The sequence below is a fragment of the Lagopus muta genome, chromosome 11, assembly GCF_023343835.1.
Source record: "Lagopus muta isolate bLagMut1 chromosome 11, bLagMut1 primary, whole genome shotgun sequence".
In the NCBI taxonomy this organism is placed as follows: domain Eukaryota; kingdom Metazoa; phylum Chordata; class Aves; order Galliformes; family Phasianidae; genus Lagopus; species Lagopus muta.
The window spans coordinates 7,577,353-7,593,673 of NC_064443.1; the positions used below are offsets into that span (position 1 = coordinate 7,577,353).

Sequence of the window (16,321 nt, forward strand, 5' to 3'; positions counted from 1 at the left end):
TTGTGCTTCTACTATTTGCAATTTTTGATGCAATAAGGATGTAGTTTCTCATGCTGGTTTGGGATGCAACCAAATGTAGAGAGTAAAGCTGAAGCAGAGTGAATAATGAGGTCATAAATGGGCTTTTCTCTTTTTCTTTTGATATTTTATATATGACTATGAAGTATTTTAAAATGAACCTTGGTCTAACTCCAGGCACCAAGTCTAGTGCTTAACCCCCTCTATAGTAACGGCATATTAGTTTTCAGTTAAACTGTTTATCCTGTGTAAAATCCAGATTACTACAGGAAGGGTTATTTTACCATTAAGGATGCTGAGAACTGCTTTCACACTTCCACAGTTTGCCTGAAGTTCTGTGGCAGGAGCCTTGGCCTATGGACTACCATAAAATCTGTAAGGGGTTTGTTTCATGTCTAGCAGAACTACTTATAACTGAATGCTTAGGTCATATGAATGTAGCAAAGAGCTCAAAGAATTGCAGAATTTGTAAATAAAGCATTTGATACACATTTCCTTCGTTGTAGCTTCGAAATGCAATGGTGAATCGCAAAACAGGAAAATTCTCCATGGAAGTGAAGAAGACAGTGGACAAAGGGGTAATGTTTGAAATATCCTTCCAACTATTTATAAAGCAAGCTGTTTGTTTTTGTTTCTGTTTTTTTAATTTTTGCAACTTTTAGGATAGATTACTACAAGCGTTATTCACCATGGTATATTTTTTCACACCCTGAATGTATACATTGCTTGTAATTTTTATCACTGACTAACTGCTTGATTTTTTTATACTTTTCTTATGGCAAACTAACTGTTTTCCCCCTTCTTTTCTGACTTTCTTGTTCTGAATCTAGAAACGGGTATTGGTGATGACAAATGACTACTATTATACAGACATCAAGGGTACCCCATTCAGGTAGAGCCGACCATAATAAATGGCCATTTCATCAGACTCATTGGACTTGCATTTGTACAGAGCTTGTGAACTCATTAAAAGCTCATCAGCAAAAGCTGACAATAAAATATCCCTGGACAATGCTGGAAATAGCAAGGGAAAGGAGCTAACTAGTATTCCTTTCAGCTTTTCCAGGGATGGAAAGTTTGTGCAAGCTCACACAGGCAAACTTTCAGTGTTTGTCATGGCTTACGTTTCATTAAAAAAATATTCAGTTGAGGTTTACATTGAACGAAGGGCCTTTGCAAGTACATAGAGAGCTATAAATACTGTAATCCATTTAAGTAATTACGTATTGACCCTTATTTTGATTTTTTCAACAACAAAATGTAGTGTAAAATGAGGTAGTATTTCACTTCTATTTTGAGGTTTGGATATTTTGTTTCTCTGAACTACCTAGAGTGTATTTGTGTAAATAAAACTGAGCGAGGCAGCCATGTTATTTTGCCACGCTTCTTAGCAAAAATAAAAAAAGGCAAGAAGTTACTTTATAAACGCTCATATTTGAGTTAGAACTAATCCATTAACAAAATAATGTTGACTGAACATTATGCTTAAAGCAGGAGTCTGAGAATTAAAGTACTCAACTGAAATTTTCTTCAATGGAACCTCATCACAGAACTCAAGCTACGTTTTTACATAGAGAAAATATAGGCACATTTCTCATCTCTGATGCATGTGTTTATTCTTCTTAAAATCCACACATGTGTTGTTAAACTCAGTGTAATTTTTGTGGAATGTCATTTTTACTCTATTTAGTAAACAGATGTGTGACTACATATATGCGTGCAGTATGGCTTCTAATCCTTAGGACAGAAATAATAGTAGTAAAACTCTCATTTTTCAAAATGATCTGTATGTAGTTATGATGGGATGAGAACATAGCTTCAGGAAGACAGCAGGGGCAACATTTATTAAAATATATACTGAAATGTCAAAGATGTTTACTTTCTGCCTATTTCCAGATTGAGCTTTTGATTGCATCATGTGTGCTCTTGGATTTGGTGCCTCTACATGTCCTTAAAGGATGAACCCATGCTTTTCAGTTGTAATGATTACAGACAGGATCCTAACCTGAGATACTTTCTGGCATTCATTTATTTAAGGCAGTTATCCTGTGTATGTATTCCATATGAAGAGCCATGTATCCTCCATCTGGTTCATTACATTTGAGTTCTGTTAATGGTAGATGAAAAGCAACACAAAACAAAGCACTTAACTGTAAAAGTTTATGAGGCTAAAGTTATTGCAAAAATATTAAACTAGGAAAAAAATATGAATAGCAGAAGAATCCAAGAAGAATCGTGCTGCTGTTGCTACATATGAAATTATTTTCTTCTCAGTAGCTCCACTGATTCCAACGCTTATGAGTTTCTAAACATCTTAGTCTTGTTTCCTTCAATGTAAGGCCATAGGTATGTTCAAGGCTCAGCTGAAGATGTGTCATGCTGGGTAAGCTTAGAGGGGCACGTTTATTAGTTTGCAAGATAATACTGATGTACTGCACTTCTAAACACACTTAATAAAGGCAGTTGTTGTAGGCTGGTCAGAACAGATCCATCAGATCCTACAGAAGCAGCTAGTTGAACAATGTGATCAGTGAGGCTTTGGAAACAGTTTTTTTAAGTTAATAAACATACATAAGCTAGAAATGTTAGAATTGAAAATATCTCTGAATGTCTGTTTTTGTGTCACAGATTTCAAGGTCTGCTCTATTTCTCTGCACAGTTTAGGTGTGGCTCTCTCTAGAGGACATGGAAAATATTTCTTCAGAGGGAATGTAACTGTGGAAGAAGGTAAGATACTCTACTTCTCGTGTTCCTTACATAGTTGAACTGTTGACCTAGTAGACCTAAAGCTTGCATGTTTCTCTGCAGATTCCGTGAAGGAATTAGATTTTATTTTTAAGACCTTCTACTTCATGGGATTTTTTTCCTCGTTTACATTACGCATAGTGAGGCCTTGAATTTTCTTTAGATGGGCATCGTTTCCGCTCCTCCTCTCTCAGTGTTTCACAAACTTATTGAGCACCTCCAGGGATGATGACTCCATCACCACCCTGGACAGCGTGTTCCAATACCTCACCATTCTTTTTCAGAGAAGAAGTTATTCCTAACATCCAACCCAAACTTCCCTTGGTGTGGAACTTGAGGCCATCACCTCTCCTCCTATCACTGGTACTGAGAAGAGATTGACCCCCACCTCATTACAACTTTCCTTTATGGAGTGCAGAAAGCAATAAGTTTTCCTTGACCATTCTGTACATGGTGTACCTATCCAGTGGAGGAGTTTTATACTGTTAGGTGGTAAGGTTCTGGCAGTTCCTGACAAAATGAGCCTTACAGGAGAGGAAATGTATCTGATTTTATTCCAAAATCTTTGTTTCCAATTCTGCTTCTTAATTCAATGGTGATTTTAATATAGTTTTTCAGATCTTTGTTCCTCAGCTTTGTTTGGCTAAAAAAAGTTCATGTTTCTAGAAGATATATAAAAAGAAATGTTTGAAAGTTTATGAATCAGAAAAAAAATATGTAGATTAAAAAAAAATAAATAAATCTGGATATGAAGAGAGCACAGCAGGAAACTTGGAGCTTACTCTCCAAACTGCTCCCAACCTACCTTTCACAATTATCCATCTCAGCCAGCCACTCTGATACTTCTTTCAGATCATCACCCGCCAACAAAGCCATAACCAACCATTCCTTTTCTCTCATTCTTTCTTGTCTTTCTGACTGATTCTCTGTCACGGGCACATCTCTGTCCTCTCCAAGTAATACTATTGGTATTCTTGTTTTGAATTCCCTCTTTGCCCTTATTCACCATGGCTCTCTCTTTATGTAGTATGGGCTCTGGGGGTTAAACCCGGAGACTGCCTTCTGAACCATATTTGCTTATTGTCTATTGATACATGCTTTAAGAGTTTTGAAAATTGCCAAAGTACATTTTTATTGTGCTATATAGCTAATGATATAGTTCTTATTTACAAGCATTTGCGTGGCCAGTTAGAACAATAAACCTTTTCTGAACAATCTTGTAAACTGCTATTTGTGCTAATAGAGAGTATGCTTAGGTTTTGGGATTTGTTCCTTTTAAAGAAATATTATTTAAAAGAGAAAGAGAAAAACTCCCATAAAATGAGAAGTATACATTTTAGCATAAAGAACTTCACTAGCCACAAAGAACAAGGGAATATGAATAAGTGGTTTTGTTTTGTTTTTTGTTTGTTTGTTGGGTTGGTTGATTGGTTGGTTTTTTTTTTCTGCTTTTTTAGCATTGTGCATTGCTCTGTTCAGGTTTTCTTCTCAACTTCAAGTGCATCGCATGAACAGTTTGTATGAGTTAAACATGTCAATGCAAAAACATTTTTTCATTCCTTTTCATTTTTAGATCTGATTTAGTTGGGTTTTGCCAGTCTGTTAGGCTCTACAATGTATTTGAATAGTTTACTGTGATTTATTATATTGTGGTAATAATGCACTTTCCAAGAAGGAAGGGTTTATGTTATGGAGTGTATGTTAATAACCATCTGTTACCCAGACTGCTCCCTAAATAAACCATTATTATTCCTGTTACAGGTTTACATGATTTAGAACACCCTGATGTATCTTTAGCAGATGAATGGTAAGCCTTAAACAAAGCATGAAATTGGTGTCTGTTACCCTTCTTGGCTTCGTATTGTTTGTGCTTTCTGAAACCAATTCTTTATGTTCAAAGAGAGATCATGCTTATGCATAATAACGTTTTAATGTTTCGACAATATGTTCTCAGGTCCTATTGCAACACAGACTTGCATCCTGAACACCGCCAAATGACTCAGTTAGAAGCAATTAAACGCTACCTCACAGGAAAAGAGCCATTGCTCCAATGCAAGTATTTTGTTAAGTATACATGTAGTAGACTTTATCCCAGCTAAAAACTGTTACACTGTACTTTCTATACAAAACGCAAAGCTACGTAGTTTGATAACTTGAGATTGGATTGCATGGCTGATATCACTTTCAAATTTCATTTGCTTTTGAGCTTTTTCCAGAGGATCTGTAAAAATACAGATGATACAGAATTCTGGGTTTTATGGTAAACAATGTGCCTAAGCCAAATATTCAAATTTCTGTTCAGATGGTATTGCTATACCATGCAATATTATCATTTGGTTTCATAAGTTAAACAGAGTTAGTCTGAATCAATCCTTGGATCACTCCCCTAAAAAATGTACCAGATATTTCCAGAGTGCCTTAGGGACAATATGTATGAAGTTAGCATTTCTGGACTGCAAAACAGAATTAAAAAGTCACATAGATTAGTGCATATTTTCTCTGAGATCTTTTCATGAACTTGAAGCTTTTGTGACCTAGTGGACAGAATGGTTTTAACCTCATTTTATATGAAAATGCAAGCATGAGATATGTACAGGAATGTGTTACATGGAGTGGAAAATGCGTTTTTTGTTTCCTTTATAGTTATTAGTAATTGTTTGTGCATTGAAATAACATAAGAAAAACTACAGTGCAGTTACATATCATATAGTATTACATAGTAAATGCTTTATATTGCAAAAGGCTTGAACAAAATACAGTAGAGTCTAAAAAAACCATTGTTTAGTCATCTAACTGCAACAGAAATTATCTGCATGCGTGTTTACTGATTTTAATATAACATTGTAGGTGATAAAGAATTGATCCAGGAAGTTCTGTTTGATGCAGTGGTGAGTGCACCAATTGAAGCTTATTGGACCAGTTTAGCACTAAATAAATCAGAGTAAGTAAACTTTGAATCAGTCATTATGATCGTGATTGACATGTAATAGTAATGTGTAAAAACCAGTAAAATGCTTTGCAAATCCTGGTGTTTTGTCAGATTACCAAGATTTATTTGAATCAGATTTTTCATTCCTTTTAGTTTATTTATTCAGGAATTTTAATTTTTCAAATACATTAAAGAGAATTAAAAGAGCATATTAACCAATGTATCTTAAGTGCCAGCAATTTTGAATTCAGTATTGTTTATGTTGCACTGTACATCATGATGATTAGTAGCATAAGGTTACTCAAATTTTACAATATATCTAATGAGATCGTATATGAAGCACAGCATACAACTGAGACTATTTCTAACAACTGTTTAGAGTAATTGAGGAATTTAATGCATAATTTACCAAAACTGTTTATTGAACTGGTAATTTGTCTTAGAACAAATTATATACAACTATATGGAGAATTTATTTTATTTTATTTTATTTTATTTTATTTTATTTTATTTTATTTTATTTTATTTTATTTATTTGCAGAGCCAAGTGTTAAGCAACAAGATATATATGTTAGGGAAAGCAGATGTTAAGATTAGCAGTTTGCATGAGATGCTGCTGATAAAAGGCAATTCTGGGAGTTATCCTGATTAGCATTTGTTAAATTTGCATCATATTTAAAATCTGCAAGAAAAAGATATTGTTGGAAATACATACTGAATAAGTAAAATCAAATTCAATGAGACCTAATTCAGCAGGCTGATTCCCCAGTGTCCTCTTTGAAGATAAAGATAGGAAAATATTGCATGCTACTATGCTGTAGGCATCAGTTAATGTATATAAGAAGTTTTAGGCTTTTAGGAATCCTCCTACACAATGAATTAAGAACAGGTCCAGTAAAAACAAGGACGACAACCTCAGAGACATACTAGTCAGAGACTTGATCCCCTTTCATATTCTCATTTACACTAACAAGATAGGACATTTTGGAACAAAGCATGTGAGGCTCTTCTAGTCATACAAGAGCTAGTTTTTAGAACAGCTACTTTGGTCCTGATAGCAGTGCAGAAAGAGCATTTGGCCTGAACTACCTGACACATATTTTCCTAAGGTCCAGCAGGAGATAGCAGTCCTAATGGCAGCCACATTTGATTCTGAGCTAGCTGTTTAAATCTAGCTAAGTTTTTGATGCTGGAACAGCAGTGACAGCTATGGCTTGAAGTGTAGGTGTACCATCTAAATAACATTTCTACACTGTATATTTGCCACATCTAAAAAATAATATTAAGTACAGTTGCTTTTTTATTTTTTATCTTATTCAAAAATGTGTACGTTTGTATTTTCAGTGACCAATAATATAGCTTCATCTGCTTACTGTCTGGAAACATTGTCTTTTGTTTGTGTTCTGCTCTATTTCAGAAATTCTGACAAGGGAGTAGAAGTTGCCTTCCTTGGAACACGGACTGGACTATCTCGTATCAACCTGTTTGTGGGTCCAGAACAGCTTACTAATCAGTAAGTAACAAACCTATGCTTGGCAACTATGTGTGAAAACGAGAAAAATTGTTCATTTTTAGAAAGCATGCCTACTGTTGCTTCCAGGCTTTTGCATTTGTGCACTAAAATACATAGGACAAATTAGAAAGATTGAATAGAATTCTTGTATATTTACAGCCATAGATTTCATTTTCCCTCATTTTTCAAGTTAGCTTTATACCTTTTCTATTCAAAAGGGAGTTCAGAATATGCTACATCTGTAGAAAATATATATATTTATATTTAATATCTCCTCTGAAAAAATATTATGTACTTTTTAGAGTTTGTAACTTATTGCTGTGGATTCTTTTTTAAAATTGAAACAAAGCTAACAGGAGTGGACTAGGTGAAAGGATCATCAGGAGATCTCATCATTCAAAAGATTTTTCTTTTTTTTTTTTTTTTTTTTTTTGCATTTTTGAAGATGTGATGTAATGCAGGTACAGCTTTCTTAAGATGGAGAGCCATAAAATAAGGTCTGATAATTAATGTCTTTTTTAGTCAGCACTTTAGTAATGTCAGGCAAATATAGGCATTATACATGAGAAAAAAAACATGCGCTTTATGATAAATTAAGTTTATTGAATATAAAATTATATGATGCCTATCTGACCACAAACTATTGTAGTGTAAGTAGTCCAAGAGATGAGATCAGTAGCACTGCAGTTTCTTACTGTCAGACAACAAACCAGAACAATAGCTTGGAGACCATACTTGGTATTTATTCTCAGAGAAATTTTCCTCTGTCAACATTCCATGAAATCATTGACAAATTAAGTATGCAGTTTTCCACTACCTCTCCTTACCTATAATTTGGAAAGTAGGCTGTTAATTACTTTGTTAGGGTTGTTTTTTGGTTTGTTTTTTGTTTGTTTGTTTGTTTGTTTTCTTAGAAATAGATACCAATGGCAGCAAGCTATCAAACCTTCAGTGACTTTTTCATTGTACAATTCTCGTGTTCTGCTGTTAAATGATTCCAAATGAGCAATTTTATTTTATATCAGTAAAGGTGTATTTAGTACTTAGTTTGTGAGGTTTTCCAATTGCAAATCTGTTACGAATGAGTAGTAGGGACTTACGTTAACCCTCTCTTGTACAAATGATATTAGATTAACTGTCCAAAGTCATTTTATTTCCTAAAACATTGAGCTTTGTCTTTTTTTTCTCTTGTCTTTCAAATCTAGACATTACTGTGTGACATACAACAAATAAGTATTTTCTTTCTCTCTTCTTTCTCAAGAGATTTCCTGACAGCTGAAGACAAGGAAAACATTTTTAATGCTGATCATTTTCCACTCTGGTACAGAAGAGCTGCTGAGCAAATACCCGGGAGCTTTGTCTATTCAATCCCATTTAGTACAGGTCTATAATTTTGTCTTTATCTATGTTCTGAACCATATATGTTACCAAAAGGATAGCAAGTTTTTCAGAGCACAAAGGCTGTGTACTTAAGCTGAAATGTTAATATTAAAATACTAAAATATGCATTGAAATCTGCAGGTAGTTTACTGGTCCTTTGACCTGATACATCTTTTACAGGGCTCCAAGTGAAAACCCAAGATATTATGTAACTGTTGTTGAATATTTGCCTAAATTGAATTTGCAGCTTTGTATTTTAAGCAAGTCCAAAATTACAACTACTCGCATCTCTGAGAAGCCCAACCAGTTGTCATCTTTGTTGCAATTCTTATCAGAAAAGGCGAGATTGTCTTGCTAATGTCTGTGATTTAACCTTGTTGGGCTGCTTAGGAATTTTGCAACATCAGTGCTTGTATGTTCTGTTCATACATACACCATATTTGCTGTCTTTTAGCATATTTCCTGAGCACTGCATTCACTAAATTATTTTGAACTACAGGAAAAAAAAAAAAAAAGAAAAAGAAAAAAAAGGTGAATTTCCTTATTCTGAAATATGTTTGTTTGTTTGTCTGTTTTCTTATTATACCTTGTAGAAACAGCAAACAAAAGCAATGTAGTGACAGCCAGTACTGCCATTCAGCTTTTGGATGACAGAAAATCTCCAGTCGTTGCAGGTAAAATTCTTACAGTTTATTTGTTTTGTTCATTTTTTTAAAGCAGTGTATGAGTTCCTCACTTTTTATTTTAGTTTGGCAATTATATTATGTAGGAATATAATGTTTTGAGAAGAGAGGAGGAAAAGCTGCAGTTGTATGAGAAATAATTGAATCCCTTAATGTAGAGAACACTTAATGATTCCCCTGCCTAAAAACCTGATCTTTTATTAATTGACTATCCAAGGTCTCCATGAGCAATGGAGTTTAATAGAAATAACAATAAGCATTTTTTTGTGGATGCAATTCCACATAATCATAAAACAGAATCATAGATTCTTGTATTCTACTACATCATAAAACAGAATATCTTAGATTAAGCAAAAGGAGATGTAAGTAATGACTGTCTGTTGTGTAAGGATTCCACAGAATCCTCAGGTTTGAAAATCCTATTCTGTAATAAATACTGTGAAGTAATCAGTTTGCTTAGGTTATGCAAGTTGTGATTAGACCATAAAATATTAACTGGAAAACAAAACTCTACCATTTATCAATCAGCCAAGATTATAATCTATTAAATTATAATCTTAAGCATTATATTAGATAGATAAATTATATATAATAGCCTATTGGAATATAATGCTAAAATTATAATCCTAAAGACTAAAAAGTGAAGTTTGGCAACTGTAGATTAGACATAAAACATACAAATTGAAAAATGTATTAATTTTTAATTGTTGGACATTGCTCACTTATTTTCAGATGCTTTTACTGCTCAGTTTTCTCAACATATTTACTGTTACTGAACCTGAAGTGGGAATTAAATTAAAGAAACTTCATGGCTTTTTCCAGAAATCAAGCCATTTTAGAGAAAATTAGGTAGCTACCACATGAAACAAGATCCTATTCTTCTCATATAGATTTTTTTTACTTCTCCCTTATATGTTTTTCATTAGGAGTGAAGGTCCTTTTAAGATCTATATAAACCATTTTGCATGAAAGTATCAGTCAGCCACAGCCAGTACGAGACAAATAAGTACATGCATTATTTTTGTCCTCTTTCGGATGAAGATCATAAGTGTACTTTGACATTTGTATTTTTTTTCCATCAACAACTCTCAACAAAGTACCCAGTGTCTGGCCCAAATTTTAGATTTGATTATAGGGTCGACATTGGTCCTTTTAAGCAAATGTGTCTAGGACAGAAGCTGTAGCAGAGGTAAACGGTCAAAGTTTGAAGGTTTTGTTTGCCAGACTTGAGAGACTGAAGTAGGATATATTTTCAAATGCTTACATTCAGGTTTAGATTTGGCTAAAATATCTCATTTTAATTTGTGTGAACTAAGTATTTCTCATTCCCATTTGGTCTAAGTGGATTACAGAAAGCAGAAGCCTGATATGCACATTTCATATAAAAATCACTGTGTTCCCAAGAGGGGTTTGACTGAAAGTAAAGCTGTGCCAGAATATTGTTTATTGCAGATAACTACAAGAGTTTAAGACAGGCAAAGAGAAAATAGAGCATTGCTATAAAATGGAAATGTGAGTTAGAACTGCCCACAAGAATGGAGGAAAAAAGAAGAAAACTAGCCCTTTCTGCACATTCTGCAACCATGTTTTCTTAATCGTTTTTGTTTGATTCTATACTTGTAGGTAATGAGCAGTTATAACAATATGCAAATTTAGATAAGGCTCATTGGAAGTAGGACAACTCAATCCTGTAATGGAGGCACTAATTCCTAGTGTTAGTGAGTCTCCAGACTTACTACAGGAAACTTGAAGTGATTTGTTTTCTAAAATCCCTCCTGTCTCTTTTGTTTGTTTTGTCTTTTCGTTTCGTTTTTCTCTGACGTTTTTCTTTTTTCCCGAGTGCAAGTTTCTATGGCAAGTGTGAAAGGAGATAAGTCTTTAATGTATTTGAGGTAACAGCATGCTTATTACTCTTTGCACAGAGTCCAATTTACTTGCAGGAGAGACAAGCAAAGCAGGTTTTTTTGCATTTAAACCATGTTTATGCTCAAATTTTTTTGTCTTAGTATTCTCTGTTATCATGCTTCCTGTATTTAATTTACATTATAATGATCAGTTTCTTCATACTGCCCACATTACAAAGCTAAGGAGAACAACAGATGGTAAAATTTTGTTTTGTTCTTCCAAGATCCAAAAGTTGTAGAATTACCCTAGAGAAGACCAGGCTGGAATAGACCTCAGAGATCACCTGGTCCAACCTTTCATGTCCAAAGCAGGGTCTAGACAAGGTTTTAATAAATCTTCTCTAGCTGAACCTCAACAGTCTCCAGTGTTGGAATGTAATATTAGAAGCTATATAAAGGCAATGTTGCTTTTAGTGGCCAAGGTAGCAGCAGTCTATATGGGATTTCTCAATCTAGTTATTATAAATGGAGAAAATTGACTGAATTAAATCTTCCGACGTTCATTTGAAAAGTAGTATGTCTATGTGAAATGTTGATAGCATTCAGCACAAGGGTTTTGTATTCTTTGATATTGCATGACGACCAAATTTAGTTCACATTCTTGATGTGATCATCTACTTCCAAATGCCTGAGGGCACCTATGTGAATGCAACATAGAACTTGTACAATCTGTACGTTTGTTTTTAGTTCCTTTTTGAACCAAGAAAAGTGATGGTTTCATTATCATAATTTTGTTAAAAATCAATTTCTAAAGATATAGACTGGTTATATACATGAATTCGTTGTACAGATGACCCAAAGTTCAGCCACTGTCAGTGTCTCATTGACTGAAAATCTATTTTAGTGATTCTGCCAATCATTAACATCTTGAACAGTAGTTGTGCTTTACATGTAGTCCTTTCAAGAGAATATATTTGCTGTTACTTTTCAGGATGATTAAAGATGGCCCTTTTTTTTTTTTTTTTTTTTTTTTTTCTTTTTTTTTTTTCTCATGGCCGTAATTTTCTGCTGGGAAGCACTTAAAAGATAAGAAGAAAATAGGAGATACTTTTTAATAATGACAATTTGTATTTTTACTTAAAGTCTTGTCTATCTTTAGGTATGTGATACATAAAGTTCTGGTGAAGCTGTCCTTCAAATACATCTCAAGTGCATTCAGTTCCATGGTACATGATGCAAAAGTAGCCAACAGACTACTCCCTTGTTTTCTGCCACAAAGTGATGCTGTGAGACCAATAGAAATAATTTATCAGAGAAAACATTTATTAGGAAGAAATTTGATTCAGCTTACATGAATGGAGGGAATAGCTTTTAAAATTGTGCTGCTGATTTCTGCTTAAAAAGCAGATCATACCTGTTACTTAATGTTTATATATCACTTACATTTAAAATTACATCAGAGTATATTTGTAAAAATATATCTGAAGCAGTTCTTTGTAATTAGGAGGAGGTCTTCTCCTCTGTGGATACTCACTCTGTCATCATCACTATCAGAATCATCAGTTTTTTAAATACTTATATTTAAATATAGTATTTTTTATATTTAAATACAGATTTTTAAATAATTTTACCAGAAATCCTTACTATGCAAACATAGAATATTACGTTTTACACCAGTAAATAGATTGGCCAAGGTAAAACTAGGCTCATTTTGCTTTCCAGTATTTAACTATTCAGATTGGATTCTTTCTAGAGCCCAAAGTTTTTGTCTCCAAACAGGAAATTATTTTATTCTGTGTTTAATATTCCCAAACGAGATGATAAATTTCTTCAGATATTTTGAATGATACGATTTGAAAATTTAGGTCCTCCTTTTTGTTTCCCCATCCATAAAATAAGTGAAATTTTTATCATACTTTCTTTCAGCACTAATTTGTTAAAAATGACATGTGATTTTGAATGCCACAGTAAAGTGACCCTGAAAATCCTGCTGTTTAAGCTATTTCAATCCGTGCCTTGAGGAAAAAAAAAAAGAATGACCTAAACTCTCACATTACTCTTAAAATACAAGTATGTCTGTTTTAGGCTGGTCACACTTCAGGTTTTTTTCATCTTTCTCTTTGAATCAGCTTCTGCAGTACAGCAGTTTGAAAGGAGAATCAGGAAGCATACCAGTTTTCCAGTAACTGAGACTTAGTTATGTAGGCTCTAAGCAAGCAACATCTTTTTATATTTTTATGGAGGAAAATGTGAGTATTGTATGGGAGACTAGCTGCCTTTAAATGACAAAACTTATGATCTTCATCCTCTTTCTGGTGTGTTAGCAATCGTATAAATGCTACTTTGAAATTCTATTTAGGATTTTTATTATTTTTTTTTTCCATGAATTAGAATGAAGTTCGTATGCACATCTCTCTTTGAGCAAGATCCAGCACATGTTTTGAAGAAGTGACTCCCATTAATTTAATTAAAACTAGCTTGAACTACTTTTATTTCTAGGAGTGGCAGGTATTGTAAATGTCTCACAAATAGTTAAGTCATCTATTGTTTCAACAGCACAACAGAATTGTATCTATTTTAAACCTCTCAGTTCTGCTTGCATTTTTTTTCCCCCTTTTTGCTACGTGAATTGCTTTGGTATTGCTATATTAAAAACATGCGTGCAAATGTCACTGTCATACACAGTCCTTAAAATTTATGGCACAATCCATAAAACTGCTTTTTAGTATGAAGGCTTAAGGGAAAATGAATATGTCATCAGAATGACACACCAACCAAATTGTTGAATCGTTCTAAAATAGATGTTTTCCTTGTCAGGCAAGACAGTGATTTACTTAATCTTTACTCCACATTGTAAGCCACAGAAGATTATATTCAGCAGTAGTGTTTAGTAAATCCCTCAAAATGCTTTGCATGCTTTGGTGGAAAACCACTATTTTATTTTTTTTCTGGAGTTTCTTGTTCATTTTGAATATTATCTGTGTACTCATAAATGTAATATTAGTCTATAGACTAGTGTTTTCAGCTTCAGGAAAATTGGAATGTGTATTTGTACAGTCTAGCATTAAATAACTGATGGACTCAGGATAAAAGCCATGACTTGCTTAGGAAATGTACTCTGTAGGTAATGCATGAAGACATGCAGAGTGCCCTACTGAGTGCTTCAGAACAAGTAGTCAGATTCTGCTTCTCACCACCACCCGAGCAGTGAATCTAAAGTTAGATGGTATACTCAGAATTCACATATTTGCATTCATTTCTATTTGTTCTCAAGTAATTTTACTGCACAGAATTAGTATTTGGATTAATCAAATAACATGGCTCTTTAAGATGTTTCTTTGCTAGTATTTGCTCCAGAATGTAAACTCTGTTTAATTCTTGGGCTCTCCTTAGCAGTTCTCTGGTGGATGAATTAGATCAATTTCCCAACCTGTATAACAGGACAGAGTAAATTCCACAGAGCATTCTTCACTTCTGCACTTTTCCTTTGCTTTTGGGGTTTGTTTGTTCATTCGATTTTGAGCTTAAGTAGAAGAATGAATCTTGTGATCTAAAGCAATCTGATTCTAAATAATTCTGAATAATTCTTCTGGCACAATAAATCCTTGATTGTAGTATGACACAGCAGAAAAGACGTCAGGTACTTTTAAAAAAATCAAATAACACAGCACAAAGATGAAACCCAAAAGCACTTTGAATGATTCTATGCCGTTACGTAGTATATGAATTCATTAAATCCAATTTAAGTACTGGGGATCAATTAATCCGTTTCCCACTGTAAAAATATTTGAAAACATTAGCAGTTTTACTGTGTGTTTGTTTTGTCTTGAACTGAGATGGTAATCTTGCATAAAAATTCATACCTATATTGTATACAGCCGTAAAACTATGTGGTATCCCTCAGTAATCAGAGACAACTGTGCCTTTCACTGGTTTGTTTATTATGGATTTCCAGTTCCTACTCCTTCTCCCCTGTTGTGGCTTACTGCCATATCCAGATGACTGATGTTGCTGCCTGTCTCATCTGGGGAGTGTACAGTCACATTTCAGATGATATAAGCCCAGGAAGTATTGAGACCTTTTGTGATTGTTATTACTGTGACACTTTTCAACCACGTTCAAAGATCAAAGTTGTAAAATTCAGCATGCTTTCTGTAAGCTTAACTAAAACCTGCACATCTTTGTCTTTGGGCCAGCAAAGATAAATGGTTATTAGTAGGCAACAGTTGGTTGCTTGTTGTTAATGCTGTTAATGATAAGCTATGTGTAATGTCATTCAACTCTACTTTGATATTCAAGAAGAGTGATCCTGATTTTGGTAGGACGTGGGAAGACTTATTTTTTTTTGCAAGTTTTGAATGGAAAGGCACATATGGCAAACAAATATGTTTCAATTTAAGCTTTATTTCTTTTGATGTAGTTTCTAAGGACAATTCCTGTAAAGAACATTACCATATTGTAATTTCTAAACTCTTCTAAATTGACATTTCAGAAGGCCAGCTTTTCTGAAAACATAGTAATATTGTTAATCTCTATATAATATTCAGGAATAAAACAATATATTTTCTTTACCTTTGCAAATACTGTGGCAAATAATGTATCCTGATTTTTTTTTTTTAATTTTATTTTGCTGAAAGAAGATTAGAAAAAAAAAAAATACTGTGCTTACCATAATACCACTTACTAGATTGCTGGAAAAATAACAAAGCTTTCTCAGCAACCTTTATCTGAAATATAAAGCTGTGCAGACAACTTATTTCAGCAGCAGATGTCCACTGCTAAGCTTCACAAATTAAGGATGCTTCTGTGGGGAATCCCTAGATCCCGTCTACTACGTTACAGTCAACAGTCGTTATGGACAATTTGTTATAGGCAACAAAATTGCACCTTTATATCTATTTTTTAGTTTGTTTCTTCTACTGAAAAATAAATATTTTTACATTGATTAATTCAAGCAATTAATTCAATATGTTTCTCTTTGTTTTTTGCATAAATAATTGGAATTTGATAACTGCAGACAGTTGTAGATTTATATAGTCTTGCCAAAGTTAAATGAGACATTTCTTGGGTGGTTTTATTATTATTATTATTATTATTATTACTATTATTACTATTATTATTATTATTATTAAAGAACATTTATTTTGAAAGTATAAATCAGGTTCTGCATGGATTGGCTTGCTGTACTCCCACAGCGGAGTGAACAAAC

At 33.6% G+C, this 16,321-nt stretch overlaps 1 protein-coding gene across 9 annotated transcripts in view; it reads left to right on the forward strand.

The window, feature by feature from the left end:
- Positions 1-16,321, forward strand: part of CACNA2D3 (calcium voltage-gated channel auxiliary subunit alpha2delta 3) — a 466,111-nt gene that overhangs the window by 375,986 nt on the left and 73,804 nt on the right. For all 9 annotated transcript variants that reach the window (XR_007379393.1, XR_007379392.1, XM_048957969.1 and 6 more), the window contains 9 exons: positions 525-596; positions 849-910; positions 2,678-2,745; positions 4,525-4,570; positions 4,718-4,815; positions 5,611-5,704; positions 7,110-7,205; positions 8,467-8,588; positions 9,179-9,259. Coding sequence is in view for 7 of the 9 variants with exons in the window: in XM_048957969.1 (XP_048813926.1) it covers positions 525-596; positions 849-910; positions 2,678-2,745; positions 4,525-4,570; positions 4,718-4,815; positions 5,611-5,704; positions 7,110-7,205; positions 8,467-8,588; positions 9,179-9,259 (739 nt within the window). In the remaining 2 variants the exon portion in view is untranslated. The remainder of the gene's footprint in view (positions 1-524; positions 597-848; positions 911-2,677; positions 2,746-4,524; positions 4,571-4,717; positions 4,816-5,610; positions 5,705-7,109; positions 7,206-8,466; positions 8,589-9,178; positions 9,260-16,321) is intronic.